This window comes from Protopterus annectens, chromosome 11.part0 (genome assembly GCF_019279795.1).
Source record: "Protopterus annectens isolate FY-2018-M chromosome 11.part0, PAN1.0, whole genome shotgun sequence".
NCBI lineage: Eukaryota > Metazoa > Chordata > Ceratodontiformes > Protopteridae > Protopterus > Protopterus annectens.
Window position 1 is genome coordinate 1,106,102,473 of NC_056745.1, and position 20,200 is coordinate 1,106,122,672.

Consider the following 20,200-nt stretch of genomic DNA (forward strand, 5'->3'; position numbering starts at 1 on the left):
AGTCAAACATTTGGCAATAAAAATAAAGTAATGATAATCCAAAGGGAAGCAGAATTTAAGACAATGCTGCTGCTGTTGCTGGATCTAGATGCAAAGAAAGCATTTGACAGAGTAAGCTGGGATTTTATGAATAGGGTAATGGAAGCATTTGCATTTCCTGATACAATAATAAGGTTGATTAGGAAGGTATACGAGAGATCGGAGGCAAAAGTGGGAGGGTTCCTCTCTACTAAGTTGTATCTAAACAATTGAAACAGACAGGGATCTTACCCCTCTGTTCTTTGCATTGTATTTGGAGCCACTGCCAAAGAAAAAAAGGACTCACATACTCTAGGATATAATTGCTACGGTAATCAATAAAAGTTGGCTTTATTTGCAGATGATGTTATTTCTTACCTGATAAAACCAGAAAAGGACATTTCAGGGTTGTGGATCATTCTGAGACAGTTTCACTTTTTTTGGGATATAAAATTAATGAAAAAAAAACAAAGGCAATAGCTGTAAACCAAGTACCCACACATCATATCTGGGGACAGAGCAGTCGTGCAGTGGTAGCATTGCCGCCTCACAGCAAGAGGTTCTCCAGTTCAATTTTTGGCTGGAGTGCATTCTGTGTGGAGTCTGTATGTCCTCTCTGCATTTGTGAGGGTGTTCTCCGGGTGCTCCGGTTTCCTCCCACATTGGAAAGATATGCATCTGGAGCATTTCTCCCTGGGCCTCCTCTGAAAATTGGCTTTGTTCCAAGTTGGACTTTCCTGGCAAACAAATGTTAAATAAATAAAAATAAATAAACATGAATTGGTTCAGGAATACCCATATTTATGGGGACACAATAAAATGAAGTATTAAGGAGTATGGATTAAAAAATATTCTATTATGGCAGCTAAGGATATGTGAGAAGACAACAAACAAAAGATAATTCAAAAACTGTGAAACTGGAAGCTCTTGCTTATGGATATAGATTGCAAGATACAGGCAGTGAAAATGTTTTTAGCCCCTTTAGTTTTATATACAGGTCAAGTATATTTTATCAGTCAGAGGAGAAGTTGTGGACAGTAATTAAAAATTAATTTGGATAGTAATTAAAAAAGAATTGAAAGGTTTTATCTGGGAGGGGAAAAGGGCAAGAATCAATTGGGCTAAGCTGATCCTTCGAATAGAACACGATGACTTAGGATTATCTGATTTTAAGGGATCTTTTAGAGCTACACAGTTATTGCTCATATGCATAACACAAGCAGAAAACTATAATTCAAAGTGGAAAGGGCTGATGGTGATGAAGCAGGGTGAACATTAATGAATTAAGGAGCGAGTGGGATTTTGGATGCAGATCCTTAAGAAGAGTAACAACAGTCATACAGAATGTTATATTCATAAAGTAGCAGAAAGTATTCTAAGAACTAAGCCAATGTGAGAATGGTGAAAGGAGAGTTTGTCGATAGGGCTGAATGCAATTAGTGGTATGGAGAATAGGCAAGAGGAGGCTGTAATTTACTGGAGAAAGTGGTAAAGGATCCAAGCTATTGGGGAGCAAATAACTAGAGAAGGAAAGGCAAGAAAATGGGAAAAGGCCAAGAAGACATTTGGACTGCAGGCTAGGGACTGTCTTCCCTATCAGGGATTGATATCAGTATATAGACAAGGAGGAAGGATAAGGGAATCCTAAGTGAAACAGCTGCTCTATTAGAGTTTTCAGCTGAATCTAGAGCAGAAGCTGTTGTTTAAAAACAGATAATTAATAGGGCATATCAAATACTGTATAGCAACTATAGTAATCAGAGGGTGTTAAAAAAGATTGAGAAGAGAGACTGCATAACAAATTCACAAGGAAACAATGGGAGGACATATGCAAGGCTCCCAAATATGCAACAAAGTCTAGAAAATGTAGGATTTTTGCTTTGAAGTGTTTGCATTGGTATTTTTAAAGAGCAAGCAGACTCCAAAGAATTCTTCCTTTGGCAGACTGCAAAAAATGTTGAAGGTATTATGAGGTAGAAAAAGGTAACCGGGAACATATGTTTTAGGAGTGTAATGAGTTGGCAGATGTTCAAATTTCCCTACAGAGTACTCTGTCAGAAATATTGGATGTGTAAATGCATGCAACTAAGAATTTTTTTTTTTTGAGCAGGGATACAGGATCTGAATTAAATATAAGCACGGCCTTGTCAAGTTTTTTGTAGCTGCAAAAAAAGCAATTATTAGAAAATGGAAAAGAGTCTTAACCAGCTGTATTTGAAGTAGTGAATATTGTAAACAGAGATAAAAGAGCTGGAAGTGGGATCTGTAGAAAAGGGTAAAGGTAACTACATCGAAAAAACAGAAAAATTGTTGGAACAGTACATGGAGATAATGTTTTGGAGGAGGAGTGAGAATTAAGGGAAGGCAGGAATTCTGAAATTTACGTAATGTTGGATTTACAATAATTGTATAAAAGCATGTATGTGATGTACAACGTTTGTAACTGTGAACATGTTAACATGGCTTGTTTTCTTTTATATATTTGCCTATGTCTTATGTGATAATTCAGTAAAGGTGTGTAAAAAGAATTCTTCACTCAGTATCACCATGTATATTATACAAAAACTCAAATTCATTCCAAATGCTGCCTTTCAGGTAAACTTAATGAGAAGAGCAGAGGTTGGAGTGTTATCAGAAGTACTTTAGAATAAAAACAAAGGGTATGAAGCTGGCATAATATTAGTTAAGGTGTTTACCTTACTGATACAAGATGTAGAGTTTGACTCTCACATAGGGTAACTGGCTAGGCTTAAAATGGCCCACAACAGCCATTAGCCTAGTACTAATCTATGAATCTATGAACCTATGAATACAGTTAGGAATGCTGTCAAGAATAATTCTAAACTACAACCTATATCTAGACTCTACAAAATTACTTGAATAAGTAACCACACATAAAAGTCACATTTTCCAGATGCTGAAATTGTATAATATACAAAGATAACAATACAGATGGTTGACTGCAATTAAGGAAATATGCAAACTATTTAATTATTTTTGGGAAATTTATCCACAAAGAACATACAATACGTTACAGTGCCTACTTGATGCCAAGCAAAATGGTCCACTTCAGAGAACTCTCTACCTGCCAGTGCTATCAAAAGGATCAACAAATCTGAAACATGTACTCTCAGTTTGCCAGACAGGAGTTACAGTTTAGAGTAACGACAGAGAAAATGATTAAAACATAATCACACATGCAGCACTGGTCATGTTTTCTACTGTATATGTCTGAGTAAAAGCAATATAACAGCTTTCTTACTTATCTTTCTAGTTAAATAAATGTACACCACCTATAGAACAATCTAAATTACAAAAAATTGGCCACCTGCACTCTTAATTTATTGAGCAAGCAATAATGCCCGACAGGGTGTATGTTAATGTATAATTAATGCCTGCCCAGAAGTGTTGTGAGGCCCGATGCCGCAGGCAGAGGGCCTCTACACCCCTGGAAGTTTAACTATATATTAACACATACCCTGGTGGGCATTATTGCATTTAGACAATGGTCTCTTTGTAAAATTGTTTTGTTTTACTTACTTATGCATTTTTTAAGTATTATTTTATTTTTTTTAATACATGTTTGTTGTAAAATAGTTCCTCCACCTAATGTTTCATAGCTGTTGTAGTATATGTTAATAGCGCTGGAGGAAGCATTTTTACATCAAACATATATAAAATAATAATATTTAAAAAATAATAAGCAAGTGAAACACAACAATTTTACATACGGCCCATTCTCTCTCTCCCATAACTACATACACAGTCTCTTCTGCTTTCACACACATATATATACACACACAGTCTCCTCTTTTTACATACACATATTCACTCACACAAGATCAGTCTCACTCTCTCTCTATCTCTCTCACACACAGTCACCTTTGCTTACATACATACATTCAGTCACATCACTCTCGCTTTCTCTCTTACTCTCTCTCTGTGACACACACAAACACACACACACACACACACACACACACACACACACACACACATACACACACACACTCACACACACATCACAGTCTTTCAGCTTTCATGCACGCATCCACGCATACATGCAGATAAACATAAACACACTTTTCTGTTTTGCTAGATCGATATCTCTCTCTCTCTCTCTCTCATACACGCATACACTCTAACGCACAAATACATTATTTTTTTTTTTATTTTACACTCGCTAAACAGCAAAAGTGCTGCATAGCAAGTGTAAAATAACAGCTTCCTCTCAGTTTCACTGACATGCACACATACACTCAAACACAGACATAAACACACACACACACACAACTACCTTTTTTTTTTAGTTGTCTTCTTTTTTTTTTAATATTTTATAATTGCTAAACAGCAAAAGCACTGTTCAGCGAGGGTAAAATATTGGTGGTCATTCCGTTCTTTCAGTCCGAGCTCCATGGCAGCTTGATATGCTGCCATGAAGTGGCGGACTCATTTTTCTTGGCGGGCATTACTTGCACATTAATACCCTGCTGGAGAATGCTCGTTCTCCAATCAGGGTACTGATGTACAGTAAGCCATTGTCTAAAAGCAGTTAATATCACCATGCAGTTCAGGAAACCATTCCTGTAGCACAAGGAAGTGTAGAAGAAAATCTGAATGGCCTTCACCTAGGGGCCTGATTAGAGTCACACAAGAATGAATGGCATGCAGGCCTATATGTTGCTAAAAATCTGTCTATACTGTACAGCACTCTCTCCCTCTGACTGTCCCAATGTTTGATGTATCTGAGTTAAATATCATGGTTACACTAAACAATATGATTATTTACAGTGTATGTCACTGTATTGTATATATTTCTGTTACAATTGCCTGAAGCGCAAGGTGTTGCAAGGGCACGATCGGCCATCCATCATCCCCTAGGGGGTATGGATGTAACTGTAATGATATGCTCGCTGGAATGCAGCAATCTGATTATTACAGAGAAATGCTTTTTTTGTTTTGTTTTTCAGTTGAAGAGTTACCTGAGGTGGGGCACTGGCTTGTGTTATTGGCACAGGGTGCTGATTAGGCCAGCTATGCATCTGGTCTTTCACGCTTTTTGTACTTCTTGCTATAAAGCCATTTGGCTCAAGTCATACACGGAAATAGTCCTTACACCAGACCACTCTAATGATTAACAAAACAAAGTGCATATGGCTGTTATCTTTTTGTGCTGTTTTGAATATTGAAAAATAATAAAAACTTTGGATCAAAAAAAGGTTAAAGCAGAATGTTTCATGCAAGTTATCAGTAGCCTCCGTCATCCTTAATGGCAGAGCTTTATAGTATCATTCTTCAACTGCATTATATGATGCTGAGAATCGCAGCATGAAAGTGTTGGAAGGCTTATATACAACTTTCAAAACAATTTGATTTTTCTGATGTCTCACACTGTTCTTGATGTATTTCAAGTTTAGAATAACTTACTTCATTGTTTGAGTAAAAAATGTGCTTCAAATGAAATATATCTCTCCCCCACATAGGCTACCATCATTTCTACATAACTTTCCAAGCTGTATCTTGCATTATGACTGGTATGCATTTTTTTTGTTCCACTTGTGATGAGTTGTATAGAAATCGGAAACAGCCTTGCTGCCGTAACTATTAATTTCCATTTGAATAAGCACCAAAACTACATCTACCCACTCAAGCTATGTTCATTTGCTGTGACAAAATTATCTAACATATCTGCCTGATGATACATAAAAGTATATTTTGCTGAAATAGCTTTCTGCTGATGTCATGTTCATAAATTTAAAACTTGTATACTTTGCTGTTGATATTTTGTACCTTAGACATTTTCTCGAACAGTAAAAAAATAATAACAAGGCTAAAAAAATGAATAGAAAAGCACTGTTGAGTAGAAATGATATTTTGATTTCAAATTCTATATTTCTTTCAAAAGTAGCAGGTCTTATACTTACTGTTTCTGGTGATCACAGACTCGGGAATACAGCAAGTTTATCTGTAAACAAAAATAAAAAACATTATTTAGGAAACACTGTCAGAAGTAAATGCATTTCTTTATAAAAGAGACACTGGTCCATGATAGCTGTTATATGGATAAAGTGCAAATACAAACCATATATAAATTATTACCAGATCCTACTGGGTAGTGACAGATATATAGCTAGCTCAAGAATCAGAGTACAAATTAGCTATAAAGTCTGGCTTTTGTCCAAGCTAGGAAAGATGTGCAGCAGTTAAGGTTGATAAAGGATAATGAGGGAAACATACTCACAAGTGAGGGGAGTGTGTTGAGCAGATGGAAAGAGTACTTTGAGGGGTTGATGAATGAAGAGAATGAGAGGGAGAGAAGGTTGGATGATGTGCGGATAATGAATCATGAAGTGCAGTGGATTAGCAAGGATGAAGTAAGGACAGCTATGAAGAGAATGAAGAACGGAAAGGCTGTTGGTCCAGATGACATACCTGTGGAAGCATGGAGGTGTTTAGGTGAAATGGCAGTGGAGTTTTTAACTAGATTGTTTAATGAAATCTTGGAAAGTGAGAAGATGCCTGAGGAATGGAGAAAAAGTGTTTTGGTACCAATTTTTAAGAATAAGGGTGATGTGCAGAGCTGTAGTAACTACAGAGGGATTAAACTGATCAGTCACAGCATGAAGTTATGGGAAAGAGTAGTGGAAGCTAGGTTAAGAAGGGAGGTGATGGTTAGTGATCAGCAGTATGGTTTCATGTCAGGAAAGAGCACTACAGATGCAATGTTTGCTCTGAGAGTGTTGATGGAGAAGTACAGAGAAGGTCAGAAGGAGTTGCATTGTGTCTTTGTGGATTTAGAGAAAGCATATGACAGGGTGCCTAGAGAGGAGTTGTGGTATTGTATGAGGAAGTTGGGAGTGTCAGAGAAGTATGTAAGAGTGGTACAGGATATGTACGAGGGTAGTGTGACAGCAGTGAGGTCTGCGGTGGGAGTGATGGATGTGTTTAAGGTGGAGGTGGGATTACATCAAGGATCAGCTCTGAGCCCTTTCTTATTTGCAATGGTGATGGACAGGTTGACAGACGAGAGCAGACAGGAGTCCCTGTGGACAATGATGTTTGCAGATGACATCGTGATCTGTAGTGAGAGAAGGAAACAGGTGGGGGAGACCCTGGAGAGGTGGAGATATGCTCTAGAGAGAAGAAGAATGAAGGTCAGCAGGACTAAGACAGAATATATGTGTGTGAATGAGAGGGAGGATAGAGGAATGGTGAGGATGCAAGGAGTAGAGGTAGCGAAGGTGGATGAGTTTAAATACTTGGGATCAACAGTTCAGAGTAATGGTGAGTGTGGAAGAGAGGTGAAGAAGAGAGTACAGGCAGGATGGAGTGTGTGGAGAAGAGTGTCAGGAGTGATTTGTGACAGATGAGTACCAGTAAGAGTGAAAGGGAAGGTCTACAAGAGGGTAGTGAGACCAGCTATGTTATACGGGTTGGAGACAGTGGCATTGACAAAAAGGCAGGAGTCAGAGCTTGATGTGGAAGAGTTGAAGATGTTAAGATTTGCACTGGGTGTGACGAGGATGGACAGGATTAGGAATAAGTATATTAGAGGGTCAGCCCAGGTTGGAAGCTTTGGAGACAAAGCCAGAGAGGCAAGATTACGTTGGTTTGGACATGTGCTGAGGAGGGATGCAGAGTATATTGGGAAAAAGATGCTAAGGATGAAGCTGCCAGGTAACAGGAAAAGAGGAAGGCCTAAGTTAAGGTTTATTGATGTGGTGAGAGAGGACATGCAGGTGGTTGGTGTGACAGAGCAAGATGCAGAGGACAGGAAGAAATGGAAGCAGCTGATCTCCTGTGGCGACCCCTGACGGGAGCAGCCGAAAGAAGAAGAAGAAGTCTGGCTTTTGTCATGCAGTTCTTCTGCAGAAAGCCAGAAGAAACACTTATTTTACTTCATTTTCAAAATAGTACAGTAAGAAAACAATGTATTTTCATGTCTGTCTCTTTATATTTTTATAATTGCAAATTAATTTTAAAAACTAAAGTATAGCAAACACAATTAAAGACAAACTGATGACATCTAAGAGGAACTGCATATATCGTACCTGTCAGGCAGTACTCAAGGAACCACACATTTTCAAACATTAATACACTCTAATAAACATAAATTAAAACAGGCATAAATATAAAAATGAGCTGTGTATTAGAATTGCAAAATTTATTAAAATACTGTCTCAGCTAAAACCCAATGATGAATGTGGCAAGTTCGAAGAATGGAGACGATAGAAACAAAAAATTATCCATTAATGTGCAGAAAAATTAAAAATACTCTACGAAAAAGCAAGAAAAATCAGGTTATAGCTTAACCTAGGTTTACTAAACTCTAGATTCTGAACTTTAATCTGAACCTGAAACTGGTGCACTACCTAGGCAAACAAATATAAATAAATAAAGTAGAAAACATGTACAATAAAAACAAGCTTTTGCATGCCCACCATAGTTTCTCAAGTCACCAAACACACACACACACACACACACACACACACACACACACACACACACATACACACACACACACACACACACACACACACACACACACACACACACACACACACACACACACACACACACACACACACACACACACATACACATACACACATACACACACACACACACACACACACACACACACACACACACACACACACACACACACACACACATATATACACACATATACACACACACACACACACACACACACACACACACACACACACACACACACACACACATACATAGCACATACACACACATACACACACACACACACACACACACACACACACACACACACACATACACATATACACACACACACACACACACACACACACACACACACACACACACACACACACACACACACACACACACACACACACACACACACAGCAGCAGCAATACATGCAGACATAGAATTCACACCATATTCAGTTTTATTCACAAAATCATTACCCCAGATCCAAATGCAGCAACTGTAGCACAAACATAAAAGAAAAACTTGAATCAGTGCTGGAGCAACACTTAGCACGTCCATTATCTGCACCAGTGCTCCTAATATAAATCAGAAGTTCTGCTGCTCAGTCTGTTCTGTCACTCAGTCTTTCAATTTCCTATTAGTTTTGTGAACATAAAATGATGAGCTGAAATTACACTTAGAAACATACATAAGTACTGTGACAATAGGCATATAATTGTAATCTACAGCACCTTCCTGTCACTATACACCCCAAAAAGTCTGTCACACAAACATACTTACAAACTAAGAATTTAACACAAGGGATGATGCCCACTCTTTGATTAGTCAGGATTCCTTATGCAGACAGTGTGGAGGGGAGGGTAGCAAAACTGCTGTTTCAAGCTATTCTTATTCTTAAAAGAAAAATTCATCATATCACCTATTCTCATCAAATCAGGTGAAGCAGTGAGGATGCCCCAAGTGCTCTTAATAATATTAAAATGGCACTAAGGGTCCTTGCACGTGTAAAAGGAAATGCAAAGACAAATCAGGAATCATATTACTCGCCAACGCCTCTCTGTGGAAATAGGGTTTCCTTCATAACATCTTCCCTTTGTTCGAGCAGAGTCCATAAATGATGCTGCCTCAGACTTTGTGCCTCCATGATACATAAATTCATTAGACAGAAGACCCACCTCTTTACCAAGCTGTTAATCATTAGTTCTTAAGTGAAAGGCTCTGCATATTTTGCCTCTAACAACATTCCCATAAATGTCATGAATGTATAACACCGCACAGTAAACATATATTGCATTTTATTTGTTTTCTGTATTCACAAGTCTGAAGTTTCCCCACTGATTGATGAGTTAACATCAAGAAGATTAATCTAATGATAAGAATACTCAGCTTTATGTTTCAAATCCCACTATCACTCCAAAATTCAACATATTTTGGTAAAACTGCATATTATCCCTTTGTATAAAATAAATCATCAACAAAAGTACATAGAACAAAAAGTCAAGTTTAAAACATATCGTCCATACATATAAAACTACCATCCACTAATGTGCTACTTTGTACACAGTGCTGACCATACTCAGATCTAGAGGCAAACCAATACTCTGATTGTGATGCCAAGCTAAACACTGTCTGAACTTCTGTACACATCTAAAAGCAAGTCAGAGTCACAAAACAATTCAGACATGTTTCAGTTTAATGCAATATATAATCTTACCACTGGTGCAAGTTACAAAATCCTCAGTTTCATCACTGTGATTTAGTCACATAAGAGTCACACAGTAGGCAAATGGAACCAGAAAGTATCAAGCCCTGTGCCATAGGAATTGGATGGACTGCATATGGGAAGATCTACAACAGTTAGACATAACTGTGACAGAAAGTAGGACAATAGCACTGAACAGAGACAGAGAGAAACGTGGTGACAGTTAATGGGACACCCTGAGCTCTTGCAAAAAATGTGAAAAGGAGGAGTTCATAATGAATACAAATGCAAAAAGGAAGTGCAGAATATCTATATTTAAATCTACACTAAATAGTCATTATCTATAAGAATAATCAAAACAGGAGTACAGAACAGCCCCTTCCATAAATCATTATTAAATTCTATATATGAATTGCAGTAAGGTACACAGAGAAAGGCAAAGGACTACATAAAAATTAGATGCCGAGTAACAATTAATTTCAGCTGACTACAGATGCAAAGTAATAATAAACTCGGTATTTTGGAAGTAGTTTTGAGACTGATGCCCAGTAGGCAATACTATAAAGCTGAACATTGTGCAACAGCAGTGTAAGGGGCAACAGAAGCAAGCTTGACCCACATGACACACGCAAACACATGCGTGCACATGCACACACTCACATGCATGCATTCAAGCAAGCATACTCTCTCACACACACACAGACACACAAACATATCTCATCCTTTCATAAACCTTGTAGAAAAATACAAAATAATTTCAGCAAGAAAAGCTGAGCTTAATAGAAATTTAGATATTCTTCCTCTAAGTTTTGATCAGGCAAGAAACTATTATATCGGGAATTTCATAAATGACTGATAATGTAGAAAGCAGTTTACTCCACCAGAACCATTTCTTCTTGTTATGCAAGATAACTGTATAAAGCATAATATCGGCATTGTAACTTCTGTCACACATTATTAAACATCTGCAGTAAAAAAGCTTTAAATTAAGGTTAAAGTAAAACAAAGTGGCAAGAAAAACAGCTTTGATGTGAAAATAATTTGTTGCCTTTGGTTTAACTAATTTTACACCCAGCAAGAATAAATCTTCTAATCAAAGTTATGCCAAATACAGTACACAGAAGTAAATTCATATTAAGTGAAAATATCATGAGCCAATACTTTTTGTAAAGTAAAACAATAAATACACTGTGTCTTCTACTTTCTAGTTTGAGATATCATGCAACAGCTTTCTCTTGGGAACACTGGTTGATGACTTATGGCAGACATGGGGTGGTTATATCAGCTGTGCTTTTAATTGCCTTACTGTTATTTTTTACTGATTTGCCAGGATCAACACTTTCTAACAAAACGTCACATTTCCCTTTGTATATTTTTTCTTCAAATATAAGTCCACTCACTCTCTCTCCCTCTCTCTGTCAGCTATATTTTTAAAGTTCTCTGGACTGCTTATCACCTGTAAAAACAAGTATTCCTACAGAAAGCCTCATTTTACACCAAATATATACTGCTGCATACAGTAATAAGCTGAATTTGCTGCACTCAATGTTCTGTTTCCTCTTTTATTAAGGCTGTCTCACTGTAACAGGAACATCACTTTCAAAAAATATGGAAATTAAACCTTTGTGTGACACAGAGGGAGAAAACCCTAATTGCAGCGCAGACGACCTGGATTTACTGGAAACCTAGGTATGCAGGAGCCAACAACAGAGTGTATAATAGACTGGACAGTATAAGCTCACTCAGCCAGCACCTATTAGATACGGACATGCATAGCATGCAGCCAGTGAGGTGAGGACGTCTGCTTAATTCTGCCAAGTCACCTCTGTTCAGTACCTTCATGAACAGTGTGCAGGAGCAAACCCCTCATGCCTGCCTGCATGAAGCCCTAAAAGGACTGGTTATCGCCATGGTGATGGGAAATAAAATGCCAAGGCTGTAGCAGGGTCTAGATGGTTAGCAGACATGGGTAGAAAAACTGTACCCTAAAAATATGAAAATTAAGTTTGAGGTACCTTTACTTTGAGCGAGATTTTACATAGGAAATTGAGTTGCATTCCTACAAGACAAGGAATTGTTCTGCAGTAGAATCTTATTATAAATATAGCACTAATATGAATTGCTTTTATTCTCTGATGGACTCAGCAGACAGCTCAGTGGATACTATTACTTTTTATGTGATCTCAAAAACTGGACCACTCTAAATTCCTCAGTAAAAAGGCAGTAGGAAGAGAGGCAGGGTGTTTCATTGTGGGACTGCCTCACATGAAACAGGCAAGCTGCAAGTATAAGCTCAAGCTAGCAAGTCTCTATTCCCTTACCCTGGCAACCTCACTCCAGATAGGCCAAATCACTCATAACAAACATGATTGTCAGATTTGTGTGTTCATCTGATCCATATAAAAATAACATCATATCAAATACACAATTAGAAAAATGGCAATAAAAAGATTTTCCCAGATATCACCAGATTCAGAAAACTTTACAGCATAGTGCTAATTGAATTTGTGCAACTAGTAGTTATGGGCAGGCTGCGTATGATTCGGAAAACACAGCTATATGATGTGGCCCAAATAATGTAGTTAGCATGCTATGAGTTAATAAGTCAGAAACATTTAACTGCCCTGCAATGGAGCTCTGCCCACAGAAATATTTAAATTCTGCCATATGCCCAGGTTCAAATAGAGTAAATCACAGAATTATGTCAGGGGTTGCCATAATGATAGTAAATGTGCATATGTAGGAGGCTGTCATTGCACAGCAGTGCAAGATGTCACCCCTTAAGGCAATGTGTCATCCAAATGAAGTAGCAGAAAGTATACTAAGATCTAAGCCATCACGAGAACAGAGAAAGGAACTGCCAATAGGGATAACTACAATAAGGCTACACAGAATAGACAAGAGGGGCTGAAATTTACTGTGGCAAGATGGTAAAGAAACAAGATACTGGGAACAAACAATGAGAGAAGGAAAGGTAACAGAATGGGAAGAGGCCAAGAAGACATTTGGATTGCAGGCTAGTCATTACTTTCTCTATCAGGGATTGATATCTGAGTACAGTATCAGAGTACAGACAAAGAAAAAGGGATAAGGGAATCCTGAATGAAAGAACTGCACTAGCTGAATTTTTTAATTGAATCTAGAACAGAAGGGCATAGAAAGTATTGCACAATAACTAGAGGAATCAATCAGAAGAGGTCAGTAAAGTTTTGGAAGAGAAATAGGCTACACAATTCACAAAGAAACAAGGACATATATATGGCTCCCAAATACACAACTTTAAAAATTCCCCACAGACTACTCTGTCAGGAATACTGGGTGAGCAGATGAGTGTAACTAAGGAAATTATTTTTTTGAGATGAAATACAGGATCTGAATTGCCCAGACATAGTAAGGCCTTGTTACATTTAATTCTGGTGACTGCTACAAAAAAAAAAAAGCAATTACTACAAAATGGAAATCAAAATCAAACCAACTATTTGAGAAGCAGTAAATAAAAGGAACAGGAAGTAGGATCTTTAGAAAATGGTTAGGAGTAAATTACATCAAAAGTGTGGGAAAAATAAATGTACAAAAATGTTTTGGAGAAGGAATGATGTTTAAGAGAAGGCAGGAATTGAATAATTTATGTAATATTGCTTAGATTATATGGTGCATAACAATATATGTGATGTATAATGTTTGTAAATATGAACTTATTAACATGCTTTGATTACTTTTATATAAAAGTTTGCCTGTGTCACAAGTGACAAATCAATGTTTAAGGGAAAAAAAACATTTAATGGCCTCCACAACACAGACATTATGGACCAGTTGTTGACAGAGACACCATCCAGCAAATCATGGAAATATGCAGGCCTCATCTGTGGCCACACAGGAGTTGTGGTGTACCTATCATCTCAGTGGATACCAAGGAATGTATAACTTTATGGATATTGGCTATACGGTCCTTTCAGCCACCTACTGGGGAAACAGTGGAAGCATATCAGGCCTCTGACTTGAGATTATTCCAAAGTTTCTCAATGCCATGCTTTAGCATATGGGGGACCATATATAGTTCTTATATTCTCCAGAGGTGACAGCCAACACCGTGTGGGATTTCTATTATACTGCCCATTTCCCTGGGATACTGGGAAGCATACTTTACCCATGTTCAACTAAAGACCAAACTTGGTGAACAGGGGAAGAAGTATGCGAATGGCAAAGGATATAACTCCATCAAATGCCAGGTGGTCTGTAATGCACAGGGTATCATCTACAATAAAGACTGTGCCCATAATCTGTGTTGGGAGTGCAGTGGTCACACTCCTTGTGCCAAACAAACACTCTGCCCCCCCTGACTGTGGCAGCTTATGCACACCACTGTTATCAGTGGCTACAGATCATCCCACATCACATGGTGTTAGTTCCACAGTGCTGGTGCTGGATAAATAATCACTTGTGAATACACCACAGTAAAAATGAAAGTATCCCATGTAAGTATGAGCCAGCACCACAACTCCACATGAAACAGACATGTTTACACTATAATCATGAAAAAAGCTAATACCACCTAGCCATGCCTTGTGTAGATGGTTCTGCCTGTTTCATCCTTGATGTAGCTGCATACCATAGGTCAGACAGATCTAGTGAAGTTTAGAGTGACTGAGAGGTAAATAGGACTACATACATGGGGCATCCACAGTGGAAATTCTTTGGGGAATGTCCAGCTCTGTCCCAAAATCCAGCACCAGACTTTTGCAATCTTTGGAAGTGGCATTGACCTTAGGAGATGCCAGGAACTTCCTTGTCTTTATAAGAGGTGGTTCAGGAAATGCAAACATAAAGAAGCACCAACAGTACCACAGCTAGGAGATTTATTTCATCAGACGGTCTGATGAAGGGGTAGATCCCTGAAAATGCTAACCTGTGTACTGTTTGTACTGTTTAACTTAAATAAATCTCCTAGCTGTGGCACTGTCAGTGCTTCTTTACATTTGTAGTTCCTTATGTTCCACTGACAGTTTTGTGCCTAGAGAGGACTCTGTGCACCTGGTTCAGGAAATGGCCTACCACCTGCTGCACTACATTCCCATACTACAGCTTCTGCTACCATAGATCATACCTGTGACACTGTGGCGTTCAGGAAATGGCCTACCACCTGCTGCACTACATTCCCATACTACAGCTTCTGCTATCATAGATCATACCTGTGACACTGTGGCGTTCAGGAAATGGCCTACCACCTGCTGCACTACATTCCCATACTACAGCTTCTGCTACCATAGATCATACCTGTGACACTGTGGCGTTCAGGTAATGGCCTACCACCTGCTGCACTACATTCCCATACTACAGCTTCTGCTACCATAGATCATACCTGTGACACTGTGGCTTTCAGAAAATGGCCTACCACCTGCTGCACTACATTCCCATACTACAGCTTCTGCTACCATAGATCATACCTGTGACACTGTGGCGTTCAGGAAATGGCCTACCACCTGCTGCACTACATTCCCATACTACAGCTTCTGCTACCATAGATCATACCTGTGACACTGTGGCGTTCAGGAAATGGCCTACCACCTGCTGCACTACATTCCCATACTACAGCTTCTGCTACCATAGCTCATACCTGTGACACTGTGGCAGACAGTAGATAACCACAGCTCTGACCACCAACTTCATTCAAACTGCTAACAATATCAGCCCAGGCACAGTCATGGCAGGGCTAGTCAGCTGTATGGACACTAAGCAACCATCGGCCATGGAGATGGAAGTCCTGCAGTACCACCTCATTCACAGTAGTTTAGAATCTAGACTTACAGTTAAGGTGCCAACTATATAGCAGATGAAGCATTTTTGTTCTGTGTATTCTGTATTTTAGGCCATTTCTCTGTTGGTATCAAAAACACTGGAATCAACAACCTTGTTCCTCCATGGTCTTTACAAATCCTTATACAACTACTATCCTCATAGGCCATATAACATGCTGCAGTTGTGCCTGACAGTTAAATATCCATATCCGCAATCATTAAGTACATGTCAGGCATGTCACGCATGTTAGTGCACTCAGCACATATTTCACACAAAACAATCACAGAAGTGCAATTGTCCAAGAAAACATGGCCTTCACAATAGTGCTATTTGAAAAATTGTTGTTAATGACACATTGCAAGGCATACAACATTAAAATAGTATTGAACGAAACTCAGAATATGAGCTCAGGGGTGTGTCTTCCATCCAGCTTAACAATCCTGCAGGCTACTAAACTCAGTACCCTTGCAATCTACCCCTCAAAACACTATGACCATAATGTGTAAAAGTGACATCCTTTATAGGCAGCAGGATAAAGAGCAGTCAAAGGCAACCATTGTAGAAGAAATGGATTTGTAAAAAGAAACACTTACATTATACAAGCAGATATGTCAGCCAGAAGAAAGTTTAACAAACTCGCCCTTAGCAGCAATTAAATGCTTGTAGCAGAGTTTTCTTCTGTAGCGGGATGAATTCTCTGCTTCTCTTCCTGCTTATATCATGTACATTCACCCTTCCAGGTGTGATGATTATACTAACTAGCACTCATCTCCAATATTGTTTCAGAATCATTCAATTTGCATGACAAACTCACTTGGTGAACATTGTGTGGATTTCTACTCAATGCAGTGCAAAAGCATATGTCCATAAGGGCAGCATTCTGCATACATTGTCAGCCTATGCTTTTATGGGTGAACAAATTGTCGTGGCATATTTAACCATCTGCACATGGAGTCATTGTAGAGCATTTCTCCTCAACAGCATACAGAGGGCTGGAGGGCTGCCATGTTTAACATCTTAAGTGTCAGTGGATTATATGTTTTCTGAATTTGCCATTTATCACACAAATATAGTACCTGTCAATGCCTAGCATTGCCTGGCAGATGGGACAGAAGAAAATTGTGCTGGGTGCCAATTCTCAGCCATTTTTACCATCAGATTTTTAAGGTGAGATATCATAGCTGGAGAAGGAGAGGGTAGTGCTGCTTTTAGTACACAGAGGTGGAGTGTACAGGAGACAAAAACATCCATCTCATCCAGCAGGATTACAAGCAGAAGCTTCTGCAGAGGAGCAATGAACGGCCTCAGTATAATCCTGAAGCCTGTAATAGTTTGGGCCAAGCTGTCACATGTGGAACTGGCATTCTACAAACAGGAGAACAGTGACTTCACCACTGCAGTGATACTAGGCACAGGAATCCTCAGCTCCTATGCTAAGAAGAATTAAATTAGGCAGCAGGTAATACTGATATATTGTAAGGACAACTGTTATAACAAGTCAGCCTTTAGACTGGCATTGCATGCCATCCACATTCACAATGCTCTAGTTATATCTATAGCATGTGAAGATATTGAAAGGAATAAACACATTGCACAGGAACAGATTGTGACACCTCATAGAGTGCTGGGGCTGAGTATACATGCTTCATAATGTCATGTTTATACAATTAACAGTAGTACGGATTTGTTCAAAAGATATATACGTTTCGTACACTACTGCAACTTCTGTCATTACTGCCATAGCTCAAAGGTAGCAGTATTACTCTTCAGTGTAAAAAGCGTGTTTGTGTATGAATCTTTTTGTTTAGCTGACAAGTGCGTCAAAATGTTAAGGCTCTACCTGTGTGTTCATTCCCCTGCCCCAGGGTTGTGTTATCCTGACAAATATTTCAGGATTATTTTTCAGTTTTATTGCTATAATTGTAGTACTACATAGACCAAAACTGTAAGAGCATCATTATCAGCTGAGTGAAGATGTTTCAATATCAGATACAAATTGCTTCCTTTGCCTATCACCTGTGAGTAAAATATCTATGTCAGAACAGCATGTTTCCTTTCATATGTATATTAGTCTCAGACATCAATATAGCATTTCTGAATATAAACAGCTGCTGCCTTGTCTGAATAGCTCAGAACAGTACTGCTTTATCAGATTGCACATGATGATGACTGTAGGTTGAAGTCCAATGTGTATTTGTATATATGAAAAGGCTTGCAAAACCCACAAGTAGTTTTTGGGTCAGCAACGATACTATGTTTAACTGTATCAGTGTCAAAATACTAATAACTGCAATTTTTCATTGTATTTGTAATTTGCTCACCCTCCTTATTTATTGATGTCCTCTATTTTGCACAGATTTATTTTATTTTTATTTTTTTTTTCATTTATATTACTATGTAGCAGCACAATGACCTGCATTCATCCATCCTGCACCATCTGCTTCAGGTAAACCTGCACTGGAAATCGGTACAGCTGTACCCACCAGTAGCAGTGTGATGCCTTTGTCACCAGCAAGCAGCTGGTAGAGCTGGTGAGGGATATTATCAACAGGAGGCTGGATGCCTCCATTGGCCAGACAGAGAGCATACTGTGGTGACTCACTGAATAGCTTCCCTGCCCAGCAGTGGCTCCATCATCTGATCCAGATCCAAGTGGTGACAATATGCAGGGTGATGAGTATCTCCTGGTGGGTGGCAGCTGGCAGAGAGTGCAGGCGCAATCATCCAATTCTATTCTCCCAATCTGGTGTTCCCCTAACTTTTGTGTCCATCCCCACCTCCTTTATTCATGCACTCTTACCCTTACCACTGTCTTCCCTTGTTTGTCTGATGTCACTTTCTTTGCTCCCCCTCTTTCTGTTACCTCACACCCTGTCAGTCATGTCTGTCTTCCCCTGCAACCTAACCTAACCCTCTTACCTACCTCTTCATTTCTTCCCCACCCTTCCCTTACCATAAAAATAAAACAGGCATCTGTCACCCCCAAAAGGTATCTTCTTCCAATCCCAACTCCATCCTGCTCACTCCTTATTTGCTCATTTGGTCACATTCTGTTCCACCCTCTCCTTGCTTCCTATTGTTATTTAATTCCTATACTACAATTTTTATCTATAATTTGATCAAAAATAGATAAAAACCCAACACACACATATGACAAAAAAGGGCCTCTATACTACTTATTTTATAGTCCTACTGCGCACAATGGTTTTAAGGAGCTCTGCCAATGCCCATGTACAATAGATGAGAAGTGACTGCTCTTTGTATAGCAACAATGAAGCCCATCAGTTTCATGTACTACATATATTGGATGTACAAATGAGCTGAGATTTGTTGTGCAGCAGTGTACAAATATGAAATAAGAGTAAAGCTTATAGTTTTAATCTGATTGCTTCCAAATGTCTGTTTGTTAATTATGTGATTTCAGAGGGCCAGTGTGCAGACAGAAGGTTTCAAATACCCTTAGGGCCACATTTTATTTTTAGGTTTCAGCTTCCATTCTGTAAATGTGATGCAATTACCTGTTACATCTTTTACTGACAACTTCAGTAGCTCAACTTGTCAATGAAGTGATTTGTACAGCTTAATTGAAAAGAATGGATGGTTCAATACCTGTTACGCTTGAATGGCATTTGTGACTTTTCTGCTTCCAGTCTGCAGTCTCTGTGTGTTTCCTGACATCTTTATTGTAACAGTTTCTATGGCTCACCTTGTAAATGCAGTGTTTGTTAGACAGTTAGTGTAGTAGGTAATGGGTTCAAACCTCCTGTGACCTATATTTTTTTCTTCTTCCAGTCTTAAAATGTGTGATACCCATATGCCATGTGCTTCTCTGACATTTCAGTATCTCTGCTTCTGTGGCTCACTTTGTTAAGCAAGTACAGGCTAAAGTATAACTGAAAGCAGATGATGTTTCAAATTCCATCAGGGCTGATCCAGTGTTTCTTTTCATGGTATTTGCTTTTCAGAACATGTACACTGACCAGACGGATGATTTGAGTGGTGTAGGTCCATACGGCATATTACTTATCTGTATTTTTACCTATCCTGTCTGAGTTTCACATTTTGTAAGTTTAAATACTTTAGATTGATATCTGTGGGGTATGTCTCATGCCCACTTCTTCATTATGTTCTGCATCCCTGATATGGTCATCGCTTTGTTTCTGTGGCCCTACTACCGCCTCTACACTTTA

At 38.8% G+C, this 20,200-nt stretch overlaps 1 protein-coding gene across 7 annotated transcripts in view; it reads right to left on the bottom strand.

Moving 5' to 3' along the window:
- Window positions 1-20,200, bottom strand: part of LOC122815712 (troponin T, slow skeletal muscle-like) — a 361,457-nt gene that overhangs the window by 55,119 nt on the left and 286,138 nt on the right. For all 7 annotated transcript variants that reach the window (XM_044088451.1, XM_044088450.1, XM_044088449.1 and 4 more), the window contains one exon: window positions 5,943-5,983. In XM_044088451.1, coding sequence (XP_043944386.1) covers window positions 5,943-5,983 — 41 coding nt within the window. The remainder of the gene's footprint in view (window positions 1-5,942; window positions 5,984-20,200) is intronic.